The following is a 23,996-nucleotide window of genomic DNA, read 5'->3' as shown; positions in this document are numbered from 1 at the left end:
TTTTTTCATATTTCGCGGGCTTTTAGATGCCGAAAAAAAGCACCCCGTACGAGATACGATGCTAGAATAAACTGGATCGGTTGTTTATAAACCTGCTCTACAACCTAACGTAACGGTCTTGGCACTAAAATGAATGTTTGAGAATTTACATAATTCATTTAGTTAATTATCTAATTAAGCGCAATAAAAAAAAGATTATGAGGAGCGCCACATGATGGCGAACAATGTATCATTAGTTTCAGCGGGCTGCGGTTTACCGCTATTTTTAAATCCCTGGTTCAAGTTACGTGAAACACCCTGTAGAATCCAGGACACACACAACCGCTCAGCGATGGATGGTCCCGTTCTACAAATAAAAAAAGAACAGTAAAATTGTTGGATAAAACGCAAATAATAAACTAGCCATATACAAGGGAATCATATTGCAGATATTTATAGGGCAAAAAAGCACTGCTGCCTCTTTGGAGGTATCAGGCCACAATCTCACAGCCGGGTTTTCCCTTGCTCTGTCGCGTTCATCGCGCCCGCAGTAGACGGAGAGGGCTGTTTTGAAGCGAAAAGATTCACTATACAATGTCGCCACGGTTACACATTGTGTTGAAAATGAAAAAATTATTTCGCGCAAAAAAAAGGCAATGTAGAGTTTTGTGAGACCATGTAACAACTGACACACCACGCTGTACTGTAAGCACATACACTGCACCATTATTTTCTTCTCCTTAGCCTCAAATGATTTTTCTTTCCGTTGCGAGCTCTTGTCCCGGTTCAGTGAGAGAGAGAGAGAGAGAGAGAGAGGGAAAGGCAGGGATGTTAACCAGAAGGATTCCGGTTGGCTACCCTGCACAGGGGAAGGGAATGAGGGGAATTAAAGAGGAAAGGGAGAAGTAACGGGAAATAATCACAGTCTGTCAATTAAGGCAGTCGCTCTCAAAAAGCGAAAGAGTGCCTTGTAAGCCTTGATGGCAGTTGACTGTTGTGGCCACGGACCGAGGATCTTGGCCTCTGTGAAAGGGCGAGGGTCCAGGCGGTCCAGAGCACATCGCAGCTTATGTCTTTCGGCTACAAAGGCAGGGCACTCACACAAGATATGGGTGATTGTCTCATCACAGGCGCAGTTCACACAAGAGGGGCTGACGGCCATCGCGATCCGGAAGGCATACTTATTCGTGAAGGCAACACCGAGCCATAGACGACACAGTAGTGTTGCTTCACGACGCGCTACATTACACGGAAGACGGAGGCGCAGTCCAGGGTCCAAAGTCCTGAGGCGACGGTTGCACAACACACCAGAGTTCCACGCTGAAAGTGTGAGCTCCAGCCTCAAGGAACGAAGCCCACACGCTGCGTCAGCTCTCGTTACGGGAATATTAACGGGGATTCCGTCATTGTGGGCAGAACGGGCAGCTTCGTCAGCCTGGTGATTGCCATGAATGCCGCAGTGGCCCGGCAGCCACTGGAAAATTATGTTATGTCCTTTCACTGTGGCGTCATGGTAGAGCTTGCGGATTTCGGCAACGAGTTGTTCGTGTGACCCACGGCGTAGTGCAGTTTGCAGGCCTTGAAGGGCTGCTTTAGAGTCGGTGAAAACTGTCCAGTCATGTGCAGATTCCTGACTAATGAACTGAACTGCAGCCCGTAGGGCAGCTAGTTCTGCACCAGTTGAAGAGGTGAGATAGGTAGTCCTCACCTTCATTAAAATAGACCTGGCCGGTATCACCACAGACCCAGCAGAGCTTGTTGAAGTCACTGAGCCATCTGTGTAGACATGTATGCGGTGTGTATGGTTAAAGTGCAAATGATGCAGTGTCAGTTGCTTGAGAGCAGGCAATGATAAATCAGATTTCTTATTAATTCCAGGAATAGATAGGTGCACCTGGGGTTCATGGAGACTCCATATGGGTGAGCATGATCTTGATGGGTGGGCGAACTGCGAAGGAAGATAGGCACGGTGAGCTTGAATTACATTTGCAAATGCAGTATGTGGTCTGAGTACGGGAAGAGCTGCAAGATGATGACTCGGAACTCGCGTGAGGTGCCGAATGTGTGTTCTCATGGTTTCAACAGCAATGTGTGAAGTAACAGGATGCTCCCCAGCGACAAGAATAGTGGCTGCCGTTGAGGCACATTTAGGTAGCCCAAGGCAGATTCGTAGAGCTTGCGCTTGAACACTTTGAAGTGCCTGAAGGTTTGTCTTTCTGATATTGTTTAAAATGGGAAAGCTATACCGCATGTATCCCAGGAACAGCGAACGGTACAGTTGAAGCATCGAGCGTACAGATGCACCCCAGGACTTTCCCCCGAGGAAGGAGAGAATATGAACAATCGCTGTCAGTTTCTTTCGCATGTCGTAAAGATGGGGACTCCACGAGAGGTTCCTATCGATAACAACGCCAAGGAAGCGATGGTTTTTCTCATAGGGAATGGCGTTGCCATTAATATATATGGGGTAACTTGTCATTTTTTTTCGCGTGAACGCCACGAGGGAACATTTCTCGGTTGAAATATTTAGGCCCTGCTGACGAAGGTATAACGTCAGTATCGTTGCCGCCTTTTGTAGTCTCGCACGAACTTGGGGACGGGTCACGCTTGATGCCCAAATACAGATATCATCGGCGTATATTGAGATCTGGACTGATTGTGGCAATGAGTCAACCAGGCCGACGAGAGCTATGTTGAAAAGAGTTGGGCTCAGCACTCCACCCTGCGGGACTCCGCGCGAATTTAGATGCGAAGAGGTTGGTCCGTCTTCAGTCTGGACAAAACACGACCTCCCTGACAAATAGCTGCGTATCCAGCTGAACATGCGGCCTCCAATCTGAGCAGCTTCTAATGCGTCCAAAATGGCCTGATGCGTTACGTTGTCGTAGGCGCCCTTTATGTCCAAGAATAGTGCCGCAGTCAATCTTTTCAAGTTTTTTTGGTGCTGGACGGACGATACAAGGCCAACCACATTGTCAATGGAAGAGCGGCCACGTCGAAACCCAGACATAAATGCAGGGTAAACTTGGTATCGCTCTAGGTACCATTCCACGCGTGTTAACAACATTCTTTCCATGACTTTCCCGACACTGCTGGAGAGTGCAATTGGTCGGTATGCTGAAATGTCGAGTGGCGATTTTCCCGGTTTAAGGAGTGGTACGAGACGACTGGTCTTCCATGCATTAGGAACTATGCCCTCGCACCATGACTTGTTGTATGAGTCCAGAAGAACCCGTCGAGCCTCTTGGCCAAGGTTGGCGAGCGCGGAGTATGTCACGCCATCGGGCCCCGGCGATGACGACCTTCTGCAACAAGCCAGCGCAGCGTCAAGTTCCTCCATGGAGAACAAGTTATCCATTCGTGAATCCCGCGAGGGTGGAACATCACTGCAGTGCAGCGTTGTGGATGGGTTCGGTTGGCCTGTTATCCTTGCGCAAAATTCTTCGGCTACCGCGACCTCGCTGCGTTTTTGGTGGAGCGCGAGGGATTTAAACGGGTGGCGCTGTTGAGGGGACGTACGAAGGCCACGGATCACATTCCAAACGCGTGACAAAGGCTTTCGTGGGTCAAGTGTCTCACAAAATGTTCTCCAACGTTGTGTCTGCAGGGCTTGAATTCTGCGCTGGATTTTCTTCTGCAGGCGTCTTGCATCTCTGAGGTCTAAGCGCGACTTTGTGCGTCGGTATCTGCGCTCTGCCCTGCGCCGTAGTGCCCGCAGTCGTTGTAATTCAATATCAAAGTCGGTGTACTTTGCGACGGGGTTGTAGCAACACGTTGCGCTCTCCATGACCTCCTTAATTTTTTGTTCAAGACCTGTCGAGAATCCTTCCATGCATGCATCCTCCATACGCGCTTTAAAAACTGTCCAATCAATGCGCTGCATACGTGTGGCAGAACGGGACGTACAATGGCCGGTAAAAATCAGGTAGGTTGGGATGTGGTCACTGCCATGGGTTTCTACATCCGAAAACCATTGGACGTTGTTGGTTAGGCATCGCGAAACGAAAGTCAAATCTAGGCAGCTGCTATAGGTCACCCCTCGAATATACGTCGGGGTTCCGTCATTTAGGCACTGGAGGCCGTGGTCAGAGGCGAAGGAGACGAGTTTCCTTCCAGTAAGGTTCATCCTAACGCCTCCCCACATGGTGTGGTGAGCATTGAAGTCACCTATAATCACCCATGGACCGGAGGTGGCTTGCATCAAATCACTCAACCTTTTTTCGTCAAAGCGGCTTGACGGCGCCATGTACACAGCCAAAAGCGTAAACGTCAGGTCACGGCTCTTCACTGTGAGGCAAACATACTGGTTGTCATTGTGTGGGGGAACCGAATGATGCACATATGTAAGTTCACGTCGAATGTAGACGATGACTTTGCTGGTTCTGTTGCGCGTGGGGGAAGTAAAAGCTTCATAACCGGATAATCGCAAAATGTTGGAGCCTTTTTTTATGCGCCTCGCAGCCCATCCTCGGAAGTTCGACACTTTCGAGAAAAGTTGCGAAATGTGAAGTGCTAGACGCGCTCAATTTTCTGGAGCTAAAAAAGAAACTGAATGAATCCTACAGAGTACTAACTAGTTGAGAAAGGCGCCCAGAACGGTGCACCCGTGTTAAATTTCTCGGTGTATTGGGACCTACGATCCATGCTGGCAGGAGCTCCAACTCGAAACCCTGATGTTGCTTTAATGCGGCGTATCGATGGGTCACAATGAAAAAAGAAAAAAAGAAAGGGCACACATCCTTCAACAACAGTGCTCGCCATCAGATTATATTTGTTACAAATATAATATGGCAGCACCGACGACGCCTGAAGGCACCACTTTGACAGTTGCCTTGTCGACTACGCAGGTTAGTTGCAGTCTGTTTGTTGTTGGTTTTTTTTTTTAGTAAGGGCGTCGTTGCTGCTGCTGAAGTGTTGTTGCATTGCCGTTACACTGACTTCTTTGAAATTGTTTGTCGATTCTTGTTCGCGGTAGCTCTTCTATCAGGAGGACCTGTCTAGAATGGGAAAGGGCCCTAATTCATCTGAAAAGGGCGCCCGGAGCGACAGTCGGGAGGAGAGGGCTGAGATGAGAGAAATGGTCAAAAGTATGGAGTATATTAATAAGGATCTTGAGCAATTCAGAAAAGACTTGGGGGAGGTCCTTGCCGAAAATAAACAGCTTAAGAATGAAAATGAGTGCCTTCGGAAGAAGTGTGAGGAAAATGAGAAACGCATAAAAGATCTTGAAAAAATGTTTGTTCACAACGACCAGTACTCTCGGAAATGCAACCTTGAGATCAAAGGTGTAATCCAAACAGAGACGGAGGATGTTGTCGAGCTTGTTAGTAAAATTGGCACTGCTGTCGGCGAACCTGTCTCGCCTTTAGATATTGAGGCCTGCCATCGTGTGTCAGCGCGGAATGCTCGACAGAGCGACATTGTTGAGCTGAGCGAAAATCAAGAAACAAAAAAGTTCGCTGCGAGCAATATTGTTGTGCAGTTCAGAAGTCGCCAGAAACGTGACCAAGTTCTAGAAAAATCAAGGAAGAAGCGCATCACTAACGAAAGTCTAGGATTGTTTGACAGCCGTGCTGACGGTACAGATAGCTCTGCAAGCAGCCCTCCAGTGTTCGTCAACGAACACTTGTGTCCAAGCCTGAAAAAGCTGCTGTCATCGGCCATTGCACGTAAGAAAGCATGTGAATGGCGGTTCGTGTGGACACGCAATGGCAAAATATTGGCACGGAAAACTGAGGGTAGCGATGTTGTTCACATTGAGTCTGTGGACGACCTTACTAAGATCTCCTGAATGGTTTTGTTAATGAAGCGGTGCGAATTGCAGCTACCATAAAATGTTCAGTCTTTCTGATGTCTTATATCAGCAGTTTGTTGAACCTAGAACAGCTAAACTGTGCTCATCTGCAAAAAGCACAGTATCCTTTATTCACTTTAACATCCGTTCTCTGGCAAAAAAACACGATGAATTTGCTCTTTTCATTGAACAGTTTTTTTTCCGATTTAATGTTATCATGCTAACTGAAACTTGGTGCACAACGAGCAACTGTGCGCCTTTGCTACCTGGTTATAATAATTTTTTTATCAATCGAACCGACAAGCGTGGTGGCGGCGTTGGCATGTACATTTCTGACAGTTTATCAAGTGAGAAGGTGTCCCAGTTTACCGATATCACCAAACATTATGAAGCACTTTGTTTGCAACAAGAGAGCACTCTTTTCGCTGTCGTATACCGACCTCCTTCAGGCGATGTTAAAAGATTCATCGACTTTGTGGATAACCTACTCGAATATGCATCCTTCGAACGATTGCGGCTAGTTCTTGGTGGAGATTTTAATATTAATGTTACTGCAGGTAATACCTCTTCTACTGAACTGAACAACAAACTTGCAGCCTGTGGGTTTCAAAACGTCATTAAAACACCAACGCGTGTCACATCAACAACTGCATCGGTTTTGGACCTATTGATTACGAACAGCAACACACCAGTAACCGCAGCCGGAACCGTCAATTGCAGCCTGAGTGATCATTGTCCTGTTTTTATGGCTTATTCAGACGTCGCTGTGGGTCGCAAACCTTCTCGTTCAAAGTTCATTTTTCAATCTATAAATGACACCAGTCTCGATGATTTTAGGAACAAAATTATTAGCACTGACTGGTCTGAGGATTTTGCAGAAAGTACTGCAGATAAAGCATACGACACTTTTATGACTATTTTTTCTGCCCATTACAAGGCATGCTTCAAACTGAAATCTGTTAGGCAGCGTCGATCGATAAGAAAACCTTGGATCGGCATCGAGCAGGTAAAAATGATTGAAGATAAAAATAAGCTTTTCGCTCTGTTCTTAAAAACGCGTAAGCCTTCCATATTTGCAGAGTTCAAGAAACTACGCAATCGAATCACATCAGAACTAAGGAAAGCCAAAGTGCAGTACTTTCAGCAGCTGATTCAGGATGCCTCGACATCTCGTCCTGATCGGATCTGGAAGATTGTGAACGACGCACTCGGCCTGCGTACAGCTGCGCCTAATCAGTTTCAGATGACTGTCGAAGGTCAACTGCTTACTGAAGGTGCTCTAGCAGAGCATTTCAACACCCACTACATAACTGCCATGACTAACAATGCTGCTCCTTCTGTAACGTCTTGCGTCCTTGACGACAACCTCTTGAACACTGTTTTTATGGTGCCAACTAATACAGCTGAGGTTTACAACATATTTACGTCACTAAAGAACAGTAAAAGCCTTGACATAGATAATATCCAGGTCCGACCGGTCAAATACGTCCTCGACGTCATCTGTCCAGCCCTCGTACACATTTATAACCTTGCTTTGGAGACGGGTTTTTTTCCACTAAACATGAAACGCGCAAAAGTTTCAGTTATATATAAAGGTGGCGACAAAAATGATGCTGCCAACTACCGACCAGTGTCAGTTCTCCCAGTGTTTTCAAAAGGTCTTGAAAAAGTTATTCTGTCTCGTCTCGACCCCTTTTTTACCAAGCATAAACTTCTTTCTGAATGTCAGCATGGGTTCAGAAAAGGGTGCTCTACCGAGTCTGCCCTTTTGATTCAAAAGGAATTGATACTCAAAAACATGGATGCAAATAAACTAACGCTTGGGGTGTTTGTAGATTATAGCAAAGCTTTCGACTGCCTCAACCATACTGTTCTCTTTAATAAACTGTATCACTATGGCATTCGGGGCATACCCCATTCACTCTTAAAGTCATACCTTGCAACACGCATGCAGTCTGTAGTTATCGATGGCAGTCTGTCGTCCTTTAAAGAAATACCATGCGGCGTCCCTCAAGGCAGCGTTTTGGGACCGTTTTTGTTTAATATCTATGTGAACGATGTGGTTCGTATTGATAAGCATGTCAAGTTTGTTTTGTACGCTGATGATACCAGCTTGTTTTTCACATCAGATAATAGTTTTCACCTACTGCATACCGCTAATGAAACTCTCTGCAAATTGCTTGATTGGTCGAGCAAAAACTGTTTAAGAATAAATCCTAAAAAATCAAAAGCCATTCTGTTTGCTTCAAAAAACAAACCAGTAAGTTTGATTGGCGGGCTCCGCTTGGGCAGCTCTACAATCGATATAGTCAAAGAGCACAAGGTTTTAGGAGTGGTACTATCGCACCGTATGACTTGGGATGCGCATATACAGCAACTGGTGAAAAAACTCTCTTCCGCTGTTGGCTTAATACGTCGATCTCGAGATATTTTTCCAACAAACATTAAACTTCAAGTTTTTCACTCCGTCTTTCGGTCCCACATTAACTACTGCACGTTAATTTGGGCCACGACTACTAAAAAAACCATAACTATACTACATAGGCTCGAAAAGAAAGCTGTTCGTTGCATTGCTAATGTTTCATACTCTCACCACACTCATGACCTCTTTACTCAGTTCAAGTTGGTCAGTATACAACAGATTTACGATTACCGTCTACTATACCTGCTGTACTTCTGAAGTGTATCTTACCAGCAGTTCCTGAAGGAGCTGTGTACTCTTACTTTGCAAACTCGCACATATCGAACCAGAGCGTCTGAGGAATGGTTTGTACCGCGGCCACGCACTAATTATCTTCTGCAAACATTAACGTACAACGTACCATTTCTAGTAAACAAGATTAAAACACAATTTTCTGGTTCCATTGCCCTAACGCGCACTGCATTGCGCAGCATGTTTGTTTCTGGGCAATTTTCTAAGTCTGTTTTATGATTTTGAGTGGTAATTGTGAAATTGGGCATACAGAGTGAGTGTGTGTGTGTTTGCCTTCTCATCGGGATCTCATGGGTAAAACGCTTTATGGTACTAATTTTTATTCGTTTGTTGCGTAGTTTTATTGTAGGGCACATTGTTCTTTTGTGGCGTAGTTAAGTTGATGAATGAAGTCCGTGTATTCCATTACAATATTCACTTGCATTTTAACTATTGTACTCAGTAAGTAAGACAATGTATGTATTCTGTTGCACATTTCATTTGTATTTGAATTATTGAAGTGTATATGAAGTCGCTGCTGCCAAAATGGTTCCCTGACCTAGTCAGCTGTCCTCACAGCTTTTTGTCACGGAAGCCATCAACATTGTAATGTTGAAAATAAATTTTTGATTTGATTTGAAAAAAAAAAAAAACAAGCTGTAGCATACAACTTCATACAACGCGCCTGCAAACAAACGCACACCTCACGCAACCCACTTCGCCGCGCTGCGCAGCCGACGCAGCGGCGCCTCCGCCATCGCAACAACGGCGCAACGCAACCCAACGCTCCCATGCATTCACGGCGCGTGCCGCAGAGCGGGGATGCCCATGAGCGGCGCCCGAACTGGGGAGCGTCAGTGTCGCCATCTCTTGGCTCCTACCGAAGTTGCATTCCAGCGGCGGCAGCGGTGCCTCACGTGCTCTTCCAGAAGCAGGGACGACAACCGGTTTGTCATCAAAACAAGGCTGCGCTGCAGCGCTTTCCCGCGCACTCTTCGACGCCGGTGTGGACACCACTTTTGCGCCGCACATAGAGTCGTCAGCCGCTCCGAAGCGAGGCAGCGCATGCGCAGACGTTCTTCGTTCGAAAACCGGCTGGGAGAGGAGGCGAGTGGCGAAGGGGGTAGAAGGGAGGAGAGGCGTGGGAGGCGCGCGCGGTGCATTCTGGGTAGACGGAAGTGGCGGCAATGGTCCCGGTGCCACGCGAGGTGAGCGGAACTTTCCTCCCGCACTCATTTTCGTGTGTTGTCTGTTTTGTGCTTTTTCGCCGCCATACGCGAGCGTAACGCTCAGTCGTTACGGCAGTTCGCTTTGACTCATGCTTGTCCCTTCTTTACCGTACCCGCTGTGATGGCGACTTACCGCGCCTCGGGGTGGTCTCCGACGTGGCGTGAGCGCGGCACGTCGGAGTGGTCTCCGACGTGGCTCGCGCGCGGCACGGCGGCGTCACGTCGGTAAAACGCTACCGAAGTCACATCCGGTCGCTGGGGGATCGAATAATTTCACAGTAGTAGCCTGCACTGGATGGCTAATTACTATGTGGAGTAGGCATCGCGCTTAAGAAAATGATCCAAAGAGTCCTAGCAGCGGTCAGGCTTCAGCGGGGACGGGCGAATGGCTCGACAGCGATAGTGCCGTCATGTGCTAGTTATAGGCGCTCCATAGGCGCCCCAACAGCAGCGGCTTGCGGCAGGGAGCGATGGCGCCGGGCCGTCGGGATTACGGCGGGGCGGCGCGGTCGCGCGGCGGCCGACGGGAAGGCGAGAAAGAAAGGCCGACGCTGGCGTTGGCGTCGGACGTTCTGCGTATGTCCTTCGTCGTGCGCCGCGTATGTGCGCCGAGTCGGAGTGGTCGGACTGGCGCGCCGTTGCCAACGTCAGGCAACGCCACGCCAGGCGCAAATTCTGCGTTGCGAACTCGGCGTTGACAATGCCGCGTTTCTGGAGCAACTTGACTGACCACCACCGGCGCCCGCCCGCACGCCGATAGCTTCGCACTTATCCGCGCGTACTATCACTACTATCCTACTACTATCTGCCACTACTGGCTCCTAGCACTTTGAGCGCCATTACAAGATATGCATGCATCACCGTCTTTCTAACAACTTTTTTTGCATTTTAGGCGCGTAGTTTGTGCAGTTGGGCGTAAAAACGATTCAGCTGTCCCATGCGCACAGCCGCGGCGCTGCGGTGCAACGCCGCCACACGCCGTGATTGAGGTCCAAATAGCAGTAGCACTGTCCCGCGAGCATGTTTTCTTCCCGTGTCGCGCAGCCGCTTGGAATCCGCGTGCATTGGGGATTGGGCCGGATGTCGTAAGGAGCGATAGCCGCACAAAACTGCGTCGTAAATGATTGTCACTTCTATTCGGCAGCTGCTCTTGTTAGCGCTGCTCGAGCCTGTCATGTATGTGTTTTGCCCAAATGCATTCTACTTCCTTAGCCGCACGCTTCTATGCTGCCCCGTGTGCTAGGAGGTCAGGGCTCCTCAAACTGTTTCTCACAGCATTTAACTGCCCTAATCGTAAATATTTTTGGTTCCTAATAAAATTTCAGTTGATTTGATGTGACTAAATTATGACGTCGCAAAATCAGTGACGTCATCAATCACCAATTCTATATAATAATGACGTCACCAATAAATAACCAATTCCTGGCATCTTCTGGATACGCCGCCTTCAACGAAAGCACCGTCCTGTTCGCGCCTTATCACGAGCCTTGGATTCCAGTGGAAACGTGCCACAGCACAGAGCAAGACAGTCTAATCTACAGCGCTGCGGCTTTAAAGATCCCGCCAACTACCTTCACATCATCGACTACAGTGACGTCATCCCTGCCCGACGATATAAACGAAGCGTCGCCACAGGGACCCTTCAGTGGGCTCGGAGACAGCACGGCGATGCGGACTACTTATGCCAACCGTTTCTTCATTGTGCAGGTCAGTTGCTATCCGTCTCTCTATAGCAAGAAAACCGGAGATCGTTGCCTTTTGCTGTTTCCGAGCCCAGAAGTGCTTATTTCTGTGATATCTGAGTGTGCTGATGTCGTGAAAGTGTTATTACTAATTGCTGGTGATGTTGAACTAAATCCTGGCCCTGGCCCTGGTACGAGGGCTAATACACAAAGCATGGATCTAGAAGAAATATCAAAGCTGCTTCGCGACGTACACTCAAGAACTGTCGCGGTGCAAAACAGCCAAGAGCTACTTCAAGCTTCAGTTACTGAAATTAGCAATAAGCAAGATAGCTTAGGTCAAAAACTGACAGAAGTTGTCGACCGGCTAACATGCCTGGAAGAAAAGGTGTCTGTTATCGACACTCTGCAAACTGATATGCTGGCGACACAAGAAAATATTGAAACCCTCCAGCAGGAATGTGCTAACTTACACGCACGCCTAGATGACGCCGAAGATAGATCCAGGCGCAATAATCTAATCTTTTATAACATACCTGAAGTGCCCCAAGAAAGCCCATCGGACGCTGAACAAAAGTTAATTTCAGTACTCTCCGAATTACCAGCCTTTTCTTCTTTAAGCTCCGATGACATTGAGCGTGCACATCGGCTCGGACGTGCCGGAGAGAATTCTTGCAGGCCCATTATCGCCAAGTTTGTTCATTCCAAGACTAAGGATCTAATTCTGTCCAATCGAGACACGATAAAAAAGAACAAGGTTTCTGTCGGCGAAGACTTCTGTCCCTCAACTAGGCTAGCTAGAAAAACGCTTTTACAATTTGCCAAGACTCGCAGCACGTCATACCAATTGAAGTATAAAAGGCTCCACATGAACGGGAAGTGCTACACCTACAACCCTACCACGAAAACCGTCATTGAATCTCAACTAAACAAGGCTGTGACCACCCAGAAATCTGTCGCTGACCTTGCGCTATTCTCTAGCCCTTCTCCCAGTGGCGTCATCCAACCTTCTAGTTTATCACCTTAGCGGTCACAGAGGGGTCGTGGACCTTTTAATGAGCTTTCTGTTGTGTATACTAATATTCGAAGTGTCCTGAAAAACCGTGAACAGTTAAGTTCATTTATTGATTCTTGTGCAGCCCACGTAGTAGTACTAACAGAAACATGGCTCTCAAGCAAAATACGCGACCATGAAATTTTAGAATGTAACAAACGCTACAACTTTTACCGTAATGATAGAAATTGCAGGCCAGGTGGCGGAGTACTAATTGCCGTAGACCATAACATATCCTCATGCGCAATACATGTGACAAGCAATCTAGAAATAACGTGGGTTTTATTAAACATAAAAGGCAGGAAGATCACAGTCGGTGTATGTTATCGTCCACCACCCAGAGACCTCGAATTCATTAACAACCTACACGATGTCATTAATCTAATCTGTGTTCGGTATCCTGGTTCTCCTATTTTTCTTTTGGGTGATTTTAATTACCCTAATATCTCCTGGGGCGTGGATGGCCCCAGTAGTCTTCCTACTGATTCAGAATCTAAATCTTTTATTAACTTGTGCTCAACGTTCCATTTTTCTCAAATCGTCACACTGCCTACAAGATGCACTAGTCATTCTGAAAACACTCTTGACCTTATCTTAACTACATGCCCTGAATCAATTTCAAACCTCAGCATTCTTCCAGGACTTAGCGACCACTCACTCCTTGAATTTACGCTCGGATTCCCTGCCCCCCGAGCAGGAAAAAAAATGAAGATTGTTAGGAATTACAGCCGAGGAAATTACGACGAAATTAATCGTGCATTATCTTCTTTTTGTGACGAATTTTTGAGAAATTTTGAACATCGCAGCCTACAATTAAACTGGGACTTGTATAAAACCAAAACAGCCGAGCTCATCAACAAGCACATCCCCATACGAGTAATTAAGTGCACCAAATCACCATGGTATAATAAAGCTCTCGGAAGACTAGCCAATAAAAAGAAGCGTTTATACCGCCTAGCTAAAACCTCAAAACTATCAGAGCGATGGCAAGCCTATCGCACCGCGAATGCTAGTTACAGTCGCGCCTTACGGGAATCCAAACGCTATTTCTTTCAACACACCCTCCCCAATCTGCTACGTTCTAATCCTCGACAGTTCTGGCGAACAGTAAAAGGCCCTGAAAGCGATAGGATGATTATTAACTCCAGTGATGGTCTACCGTTAACAGATGAACAATGTGCCTCTACATTCAACGATTTTTTTGCAGCATCGTTCTCTAGTCATGCAGACGTCCCTAAACCTCTGTTCGACATACCTCCGCTATCGCCAATGCCTCCCATCACAGTTAATCCAGCTGGTGTCGAAAAGATTATTGATTGCCTGAAGCTCTCTTCTGCTTCTGGTCCTGATGGTATCACGTCAAAATTCCTTAAAAACACCAAATTTTATTCATCTATCATCTTAACAAAACTTTTCGACCAATCTTTATCCACCGGCTTGGTTCCTGATGATTGGGCGGTAGGGAAGGTGGTTCCCACACATAAAAATGGTGACAAGCATGATGTTAAAAACTATCGCCCCATATCTTTGACATGTGTTCCATGCAAAATTCTTGAGCATATCATATCATCCCAAATCGCTACCCATCTTGATTCTCAATCTTTTTTTCATAGTTCCCAACATGGCTTCAGAAAATATTATTCATGTGAAACGCAGCTGGCATCTTTCACTCACTTTCTTCACAGCGTCCTCGACCACGGCGGTGTTGTCAACTGCATATTTTTAGACTTTTCTAAGGCTTTTGACAAGGTATCACACACTCTACTCCTCTTTAAATTACACCAACTTAACCTGGATCCCAACGTTTTTGCATGGTTGAGAAGTTTTCTTACTAATCGCTCCCAATACGTAACGATTAACGAAATCGACTCCAATAATGTCCCCGTTGTTTCCGGCGTGCCACAAGGCTCCGTTCTTGCTCCCTTGCTCTTTCTAATTTACATAAATGACTTACCCACCAAAATTCAATCTCGCGCTGGCCTTTTCGCAGATGACTGTGTAATTTATCGTGAAATAACCAATCCTAATGACGAAAAGATTCTGCAATCAGACCTTAACGCAGTAACTGCATGGTGTCAGGATTGGTTAATGACTCTTAACTCTAACAAGTGTAACTTAATGCATGTATCTCGAATTAACTCTAATGTATCTTCTTATATTCTTCACGACTCCCCGCTTGAACAGGTAACATCTTACAAATACTTGGGCGTCTTATTTTCATCCAAATTATCATGGGAACAGCACATCAACTATATAACTAGCAACGCTAACAGATCTCTAGGCTATCTGAAACGTAATTTTGCGAACATTTCTTCATCTCTTAAATTACAATTTTATAAAACACTTATCCGTCCAAAGCTTGAGTATGCTGCTTCTGTATGGGATCCCGGCCTTGATCATCTGGTAACAACCATCGAAGCTCTTCAGAATCGGTCTGCCCGCTACATTCTCAGTAATTATCATCGTACTGCCAGCACAACTAACATGAAAAACACATTACACCTACCTCCACTCTCCTTGAGACGTCAGATACAGCGACTTTGTTTGCTCCATAAAATATACTACCACGACACACTTCACAATCTTTTACTCCACCGGCCCTCTTATGTGTCACATCGCGTGGACCATCGTCATAAAATTGGATCTTTCGCATGCCACACGAATACCTTTCATAATTCATTTCTCCCGCGCTCAATAACAGAGTGGAACCACCTTCCCGAAGATCTTGTGTCTATTACTGATGTTACATTGTTCAAAAATGCCTTAAAAGCTCATTTTGGTGTTCCTGATTAATCGTTACGCACTGTTTATTTATTTTTTACCCCCGTATTACTACTTGTATTGTGTTCTACAGTTATATATTGGTGTTCCTTACTTGTAGTACTTGTATTGAATTCTTGGATGTTTATTGTTACCTTCTGGTGTTCCTTACTATTTTTGCACTGTTTTTGACACCCCTATATATATATATATATATATATATATATATATATATATATATATATATATATAATGTGCCTGTGCTTTTATCTTAATTATGTTGAGTATTCCACTCCCCTCTGTAACGCCCAACCCGGGCCCTGAGGGTATTCGAAATAAATAAATAAATAAATAAATTGGGTTGCTATATCGATTTACTATGGGGGCCGCCGTCTTGAATTCCTCGGACTTGGAAAATTTCACGCCGAAGAAAGGTGGTAGCAGACCCCAAGAAATCGAGAAACGTGGTGAATAGCTAACGCTCTTAAAAGAGAAAAGACCTCTCCCGTTCCAGATCAGTTAGCCCTTTCCTGATCTGGCTTCAAGCACCCATCCCGATGAAATTTATAATCTAGCCATCTTATTTTTTTGCTCCCCGTGCTGTGCGTATACCTTCTATACTCCGTCTACATTCAGGAGCAGTATCGCGTCATTCACATATCAGCAGTGTGCTCAGCCTTCCCTTGATGCTTGTCTCGCAGGGCTCCGACGCGCCGGCGCTACAGCGGTAACCAAACGGAATCAAGACCAGGACAAGCATTGAAGCGTGGCTCTGCGGAAAGAGACCTGCTGGAAGAGGTTGCGGTGTCCGGGGTCCAACACCACTTGCACTGGAAAAGATGGCCGGGGCCCTCAGCCGGTACGCTGGTCTAAGCGTCGACCACCGCCAGGCATGCACGAGCCAGGAAGGCCGCCTGTGCCAAATCTTCGGCAGCTTGAAAGCTTGGAACAGCTTCCTCTGGATGATCGGGCTGGAACTGCAGGAGAAGTCTGCCTCGGAGCTCTCCCTGGTGACGGCAAGCGACGGCACGCGCCTCACGCAGATGACCACGGTGAACGAGAAGGTGTTGATGAGGATGCATCTGTACCACTTGCTAGCCGAGCACCACTGCGTTGTCGAAGCGACCATCAACGACGAAATCCTTTCGGATCATCAAAACACCATTTGTCACGCAATTCGCGACAGCAGAGGTTTGAAGAGGATCACGCTGGGGTTTAAATCCCCCAGGCTACTCTTCTCATGGCGACACCTCACCGAAGCCATAGCTTCACTGACGCGGCTGGAATCTCTCTCCTTGCACGGGTGCATACAAGGCGCTCTGGTCGCCAATCTCGCACCTATGCTAACAGGAACTGCCTCGTTGAGATTCTTCTGTGCTGCCGACATTTCTGTAGAAAATCCACCAGTCAATGCCTTCATGGAAGGGCTGTTCAAAAACACGGGCATCACGCAGCTGTCACTGACGAAGAAAGTTCTTGGCCGCGGCAACCGGCGCTCTGGCTCAGGTAACCTGTACGTCGGCCTTGCTGCATACCTGCGGGCTAATACGACTCTGACGTCATTGAAGATAACTGCTCCACTAAGTGGTCCGGAAATCGACGTCAGGAAACTAAGCCTGGCCCTATCTGAGAACGCGGTGCTGACTAGGCTAGATCTAGAGCTGTACAGGCTCAGGTCGGACTATGCCAAGCCAATTAAGTGCCTTCTAAACAGCAGCAAGTCGCTGAAGTATTTCAGCCTCGCCTACCAGTATATCGAAGACAGCGATGCGGTCAGCAACGAACTTCGATATCCCGAGGACGATCTGTTTCCTATGCAGTACTGCCCAAAGTGCTGCAAAGCTCACAAAGAAGTAAGCGATCGCGTGAGACCATGGATAACGGCACTACTGGCCGACGGTACGGCCCTCCAGCAACTGACATTCTCAATGTGGGGCTTTTGTCTCTTGGAATGCAAAGGATTTCTGCAAGCAATGAGCAGAAACAAGACTCTGCACCTGCTCACCATTAATGATTTGCATTCTAACACCTTGCCGATATGCAGCGCTCTCACCGAAAGTGAAGCGCAGAAAAGGGTCGTAGTCAACGGGAAGAGCACCGTCATCTACCCAGAAGACACTCCGTCTAGGAGGGGCCACTTTCAACCTGTTCCTTTCAGCATCCTCCAAGCCGCTGTTACGCAAGTGACCACGACCAGTAAAATCCAGCTGAAAGTTTTCTCGATTCTGTGCGTCCATGGTAAAACGGATCCAGCATCAACGGACATCGTCCAGCTGATAGAAAGGGCGCGTTTTATCAAAAAACTGACACTGCGTATTCAGCGCGAGTGCTGTAACAAATGCTGGAATCTATGCGCATCCGCTATATGCGACGCAGTGTGCAGCAATTCAACCATCAGGACTCTGAGGGTCCATTTCGCGAGGAGAGGCTACTTTGACATGGCACCGTTGGCCCGCCTTCTGCAGCGAAGCCGGACAATCCGCGCATTCACATTAGAACCCCCGTGCCCCGACGCTTTCACAGAGTTCGTCTCAGAGCTCTTGAAGCCCGAGTTTGAAAACAACTACGCCCTGCAAAGCCTGAAGTTTTATTACGAGGGCGCCGAGATGATGAACGAGCGTCTGACCATTGTTGTGACTTAGGGCATCCCACCGCTGCCACCAATGTTGTGCCATAGAGGTGGTCCCGTTGCGCTCGCCACCCGTTTCGTGACTGAGCGTTGCCAGCTCTCTTAGCGGTAGCGAAGACTCCGAGTCAGGCGTCGGTGAGACTAAGAAAACGCTTTATACATTATGTACAGGGCATAATATAGTTCAACATCGGCACGGGGGCCGAGAGCTACACAACGCGACTGTTCTCGCACAGCGACGACCAGCGAGACACCAACGCGTCACACCATCCGACTCCACTCGTGAGCAGCACTCGACCACGGTGGGTCGGTCACTCGGTCACTCCGTCAGTTGTAGCTGCTATCCAAGCGGCAGCGGTGGCGCTTATATAGCCTCAGGAACGGCGGCCCCTCAGAACTGGACAATCCAAAGGCAGCACTCGACGGCAGTCCGAAAGTACCAATCAGCGATCGCGCGGGCCAACCGCTTCAAATTTTGCCGCGCGCGGTGGCGTCCGGGAGAGAAGGAATCTGGCGCCTCGCTGTCTGGCACCCAGCGACGTGTCCAGGCACGTTGCTCGCCGATGCTTCTCCTTAGACACCGCTGACTTACGGCGCAGCATCGTGGCTTGTCAAGGGAGCGTTAGGGCGCGTTGCCTTGCGGCGCAGCACCAGGGCCTGTCAAAGGGACGTTCGCAGCAGAAAGTTTGCGACCTGACCTGCAGAATTGGAATCCGGGCGGGTTTCCCGGCATAACAGCACCCCCGCCATCAGATAAGGCGCCGGGAAGACGAGCTGCTTCCAGGTGGCTCGGATGCCAGGCGCGCATCTTCGTCAGGCTCTTCCAAGTTCACGTCCAGTCCAGGTAACTTCACGAGCACCAGGCCCCACTCGCAGGCCAGGAGCTCTGTTGACCTCGTTGTCGCCAAGGCACCTCGACCAGCTTCGCTGAGGTCGTTCCGATCCCCTTGCTTCTCGCCACTGGTCATGGTTGGTCGTTCTGCAGACTACAAAACCGACCGGCAAAAGGCAACACCCAACACAAGCAAGTGCCCTCTGTCTCCCATCAAACACCAGACAAAGCCATAATCCAAATTAACCTAACTAAATTGCTGTCCCCATTTATTCCCGCTGCAACAAGAGGCATGTGTACGATCTGGTACACAAGGTTCAAACAACCATTTTGCAAAGTATCAACACATCAAAATAGCAGGAGCACTTAATAATCAACAATGATAATGAAAATCAGATTGGTCCCCTTGAAATCATTTGGACCGAAAACACACTACTGAGGAAGCAAATGAGGTCATTCATTTTTGCCCCTTTCTTCCTTCGAACATGATAGTTTGCTGCAAAGCGAGAGAAGGTAAGTAATGAGGAGGTCACTGAAAGAAGCGAGGCCTAGAATGCACGACTTAGAGCATCGGCGTTCGCGTTCAACCTTCCCTTCTTATAGCGGACAACCAGATTGTGCTGCTGGAGGGTCATGCTCCACCTCAGCAAACGGCCGCTTTTAGACGACATGTTACTTAACCAGGTTAGGGGGCAATGGTCCGTTTCCACAACAAACTTAGAACCGGAGACATAACAAGCCAGCTTCTGAACTGCCCACACAAGGCAGGCGCACTCTTTTTCAGAGGTGCTGTATGCCTCTTCCCTACAACTTAGTTTTCGACTCAAATACAAAATTGGTCGTTCATGACCACTAGCATCTTCTTGGCATAGCACCGCTCCCATTCCGCGATCACTCGCGTCACATTGAATGATGAAACCTTTCGAAAAGTCTGGCGCCGTTAGAACCGGCTTATGGCTCAATGCTTGTTTCAACATTTGGAACGCATTTTCTTTCTTCGAGTCCCACGTCACCTTAACGGGCTCCGATTTTCGAAGCGCGTCTGTTAGCGGGCTCGCAAGGTCAGAGTAGTCTCTCACATAGTGTTGGTAATATCCAGCTAAACCTAAAAAAGCCCTTATATCCGTCTTAGTGGTTGGCCGGGGATAGTTTACAATAGCGGCTACCTTGATGTCGGAAGGTCTACGCCGGCCGCGCCCCACCACATAGCCGAAATAAGTCACTTCACCGCAACCTAGGTGACATTTAGCTAGTTTCACAGCCCGTTCTGCCTCTTTCAACCTGCACAATACGACTCGCAAGTTCTCGAGATGTTTTTCCCAAGTGTCCGAAAAGATGGCAACATCGTCGAGATATGGCAATGCGAACCCGCCGAAACCATGAATCACTCTGCCCATCAGGCTAGAGAAACAATACGGCCCGTTTCTAAGTCCGAAGCTCAAATTTTGGTTTGCCTCCATCTTTCTTTTTACAGCTGAGTGAATGACCAAAAAAACAAACACTAAATACAAGAAAGATGTATTCTTAGAATCCACAAACTTCAGCCGCGCCCTGCGCGGTCGGGGTCGGACGGCCGCTCGACCAGCCGACGCTTCACAGAAGCCGAGGGGCTGATTAGTCACGCCTCTCCGCGACATGCGTCCAAAGCCTAGGCAGCGCTTGGAAGGCCGAAAGCGAGAGGGGCGCTTCCTGCTTTCTCGGTCCCAGTCATGTCGTTCCCCTTTCTGACTAGCGCGTGCACTGTGGCGCTCTTTTGTGTGGCGACCGCGCACCCCTCTCTGGAGTCCATCACGCCCGTCCCGAATCCTAGGAATTCCTCTGCGGTTCTTCCACAGCGGCGTAGTACGCTTTAGACCAGCCTGCGCCTGGTGAGTCGGCTTTCCTTTAACGCGACGCCTGCGAACTCTTGGGCTCCAAGGTGACAATTTCGGGCTCTTACGCACATTGCCGGCCCTCGATCGTACAAACTTCTTCCGCACTTTTCCCTTTTTAGCGCAACCATTCACATTGGTTTTTCTTCTACACCGCCGATTTTTGGGAACTGCCCTAGCGGATCTGTTGTGCGATTCTCCGGTTATTTCGGTGCACTCATCCTTCAAGCTACCAGCCTTCGTCTGACCAGCCAAATCTGGTCTTGAAGAATTCATGCACTCGTCCCGAGCGAGACTTTGCTCACGCAGCCAGAAAACCTGCGCTTTTCTAGCAGTGCCAGGCGACGGTTCACCTGACGAACCGTGCGGTGCTATTTCCTTTGAGCACAATAGCTCGTTTTCCGGCAGTCTATCACAAGACGCTGGAGTTTGACCTTCACTAAGCTGATCTTTGTCTCGATGCAGCGCTGAGCGGCATTCCTCGCCTTCGATCAAACTCTCAGTTGGCGCTATCGGTGCGCCACTACCCGTCGCGAACTCAGAGCGACCTGTCTCAATTTCCGCAGAGAACAGCTGCTCGCTCTCCTGTGGCCTACATCTTGGCGCTACGCCTTCATCTTTCAGGATCGCAGCGGTAATCTCTGTAGCATCGCACTTTACAGTTAACGCTGCGCTCTGGCTTGGCGCTTCAGCGTCACCGTCATGTGACTCACAGCCACGCTCTGGGCCGCAGATTAGAGCCTCAATGTGATTACCCTTGCACACGTGCTCAACTTTCTCGAGGTATCTATCCACATCCTCGCCGACGACCATGGGCGGCAATTGGTCGCTTATTCTTGGACCGTTAGAGGGAACTGTCGTAGAAGCAAGAATAGGCGCTGGCGAGGTTTCGAGGAGCTCCAGCTCCATCATTCTTAACTCGTGATCTCTAAGCGCCTGGCGCTCCCGCCTCTCCTCCTCGCGACGTTCCTTCTCCCTCTTTTCCTCCCGCTCACGCCGTTCAATGACATCAGCCCAGGCCTCTTCGGCTTCCTCAGCCGTCACGTCCTCGGTTCTCATGACCGCAAGGATCGCATTCTTTCTTTTTGCTGGGCCCAAATCAATGCCCAACTCCTCACAAATTTGGAGAAGTTCTTTGACCTTGTAACCCTCCATAGTTCACAATGGCCTCTTGCTGTTTGCCCTTTTAGAAAATACTTGCCGTACACTACTATATCACTACTAGTTAGCCACGCGCAAGCATTTCACACACTGCCTTATTTTCCCCTTCAGCATCCCTTGGTTTTCAAAACACTCTTCCTAGGCTTGAAACACACAAGGTTAACACAATGCTACACCAAATTTCTCTAAGCTACCATAACCTGTGTTAGAGAAAGTCTGGCGTTTGAGGAAAACTTCAGGCACTCACCGCGCCGAGGTAGCTGATGTCGGTCGATCCCATAGCTGCCATCCAATGTTGTGACTTTGGGCATTCCACCGCTGCCACCAATGTTGTGCCATAGAGGTGGTCCCGTTGCGCTCGCCACCCGTTTCGTGACTGAGCGTTGCCAGCTCTCTTAGCGGTAGCAAAGACTCCGAGTCAGGCGTCGGTGAGACTAAGAAAACGCTTTATACATTATGTACAGGGCATAATATAGTTCAACATCGGCACGGGGGCCGAGAGCTACACAACGCGACTGTTCTCGCACAGCGACGACCAGCGAGACACCAACGCGTCACACCATCCGACTCCACTCGTGAGCAGCACTCGACCACGGTGGGTCGGTCACTCGGTCACTCCGTCAGTGGTAGCTGCTATCCAAGCGGCAGCGGTGGCGCTTATATAGCCTCAGGAACGGCGGCCCCTCAGAACTGGACAATCCAAAGGCAGCACTCGACGGCAGTCCGAAAGGACCAATCAGCGATCGCGCGGGCCAACCGCTTCAAATTTTGCCGCGCGCGGTGGCGTCCGGGAGAGAAGGAATCTGGCGCCTCGCTGTCTGGCACCCAGCGACGTGTCCAGGCACGTTGCTCGCCGATGCTTCTCCTTAGACACCGCTGACTTACGGCGCAGCATCGTGGCTTGTCAAGGGAGCGTTAGGGCGCGTTGCCTTGCGGCGCAGCACCAGGGCCTGTCAAAGGGACGTTCGCAGCAGAAAGTTTGCGACCTGCAGAATTGGAATCCGGGCGGGTTTCCCGGCATAACACCATACAAGACATCGTGCACAGGAACCGGATCTTGGCAAAGCGCGCTGCTGCCTACGTCACCGGCACCAGTGCCAAGTACACAGCAGAGGCCTTTGAACAGGTCTCCGAGTCTCCCGGACTGGTAGAGGAGCTTCAATCGGTGGCGCTCATCGAAGAAGCTCGAGCAAAGCGACTGGTAACTGAGAGCGCCCTCCGACTGGCCAACTTCAGCGAGTTCGTGCGCCTCGCAGGCGTGGTGTTCGATTCGGTGGAGTGCAATCCCAGCGAGGACCGGAAAAAGCAGCTGGATGACCTGCCCGAACTCTGCCTCCGTCACATACGGCAGTACTTGCGCCTGAGCGACGTTCTCGAATCCCCGCAGTAAGCACAGAGCGGGCCAATCACCATCCAATCAGAACTACCACGCGCAGTTCTTATGTTTTCACGTTTTTTTTTTCTTGTTTTCGGTGCATAGACAGGGTCCTATAGTCAAAACTTGATGAAAAGGTGGGGGAGGGGGGGGGGAGATAGCAACAGGGCAGAGTTGGTCAGGGAAGAAATGGGAGTTAATAATAGTCGAAATCAAGAAGAAACTGGCGTATAATCTGAAGGCAAGTTAACTCTTGGTCGTTAAACAGACCGATTGCTGAGCAAAACGCGTCAAGAGTTTATGGTGTCTCGTACTGTGAGAATTGTGCACTGCAGTACCGAAGAAACAAGCATTTATAACTTTAATTTGGCGTTGAATACGGCATAGAGTACTCAGCATACAGCACTTCTAACAAGTGTTTCGGAATCAAGCACATCATACAGGAAGCTTTCCACTGCGCTGAAAAGAATTCGGTGCTTATAATTCACTACTCTGTCCCTTTAAGGTTAAAGGAATGGAGCCCAAGAGAAGGCAAGCGTAGCAGAGAGAGGCAGAAATTGAGGTGGATGGATGAAATTTGGAACTCTCCGGAGATATGGTGGCTGCAGCTGGCACAAAACCATCTTAATTGAAGAAGCCTTTGTCCTACCGTCGACGCAGCTTGGCTTATGATGATGTAGTCAGGAGGAACCGGTGATTTATTTCCCATCTGTGATAGAGTGAGGTGAGCAGGCAGGCTTAATTTAAACGCAGTTATAACCTTCCCAACAGTTCGAGGTGGGAGGGATGGCGGAGGAAACAGGTGGCACGCAGACTGCGTTTAGCATTCGCATTATCAGATGCAGAGAGGGTAGAGTGGTTCGCCGCAGATGGCACGGTGGAGCGCTCGTTTGAGTGTGAGCGTGTGTATGTTAGTCACTGGAGAATGATCCAGCGAG

General features: G+C 48.6%; 1 protein-coding gene across 1 annotated transcript; it reads left to right on the top strand.

Moving 5' to 3' along the window:
* The first annotated feature begins 16,029 nt into the window (after positions 1–16,029).
* On the top strand, positions 16,030–23,073 carry LOC149325485 (uncharacterized). The gene is made up of 3 exons (XM_089564301.1): positions 16,030–17,809; positions 19,198–19,204; positions 22,710–23,073. The coding sequence occupies exons 1-3, from the start codon at positions 16,030–16,032 to the stop codon at positions 23,071–23,073; spliced, it is 2,151 nt and encodes a 716-aa protein (XP_089420427.1).
* Positions 23,074–23,996: the final 923 nt, after the last annotated feature.

The sequence above is a fragment of the Amblyomma mixtum genome, chromosome 10 (assembly GCF_055824585.1).
Source record: "Amblyomma mixtum isolate Tamu chromosome 10, ASM5582458v1, whole genome shotgun sequence".
Taxonomy (NCBI): domain Eukaryota; kingdom Metazoa; phylum Arthropoda; class Arachnida; order Ixodida; family Ixodidae; genus Amblyomma; species Amblyomma mixtum.
This window is presented reverse-complemented; position numbering and strand designations above follow the sequence as displayed.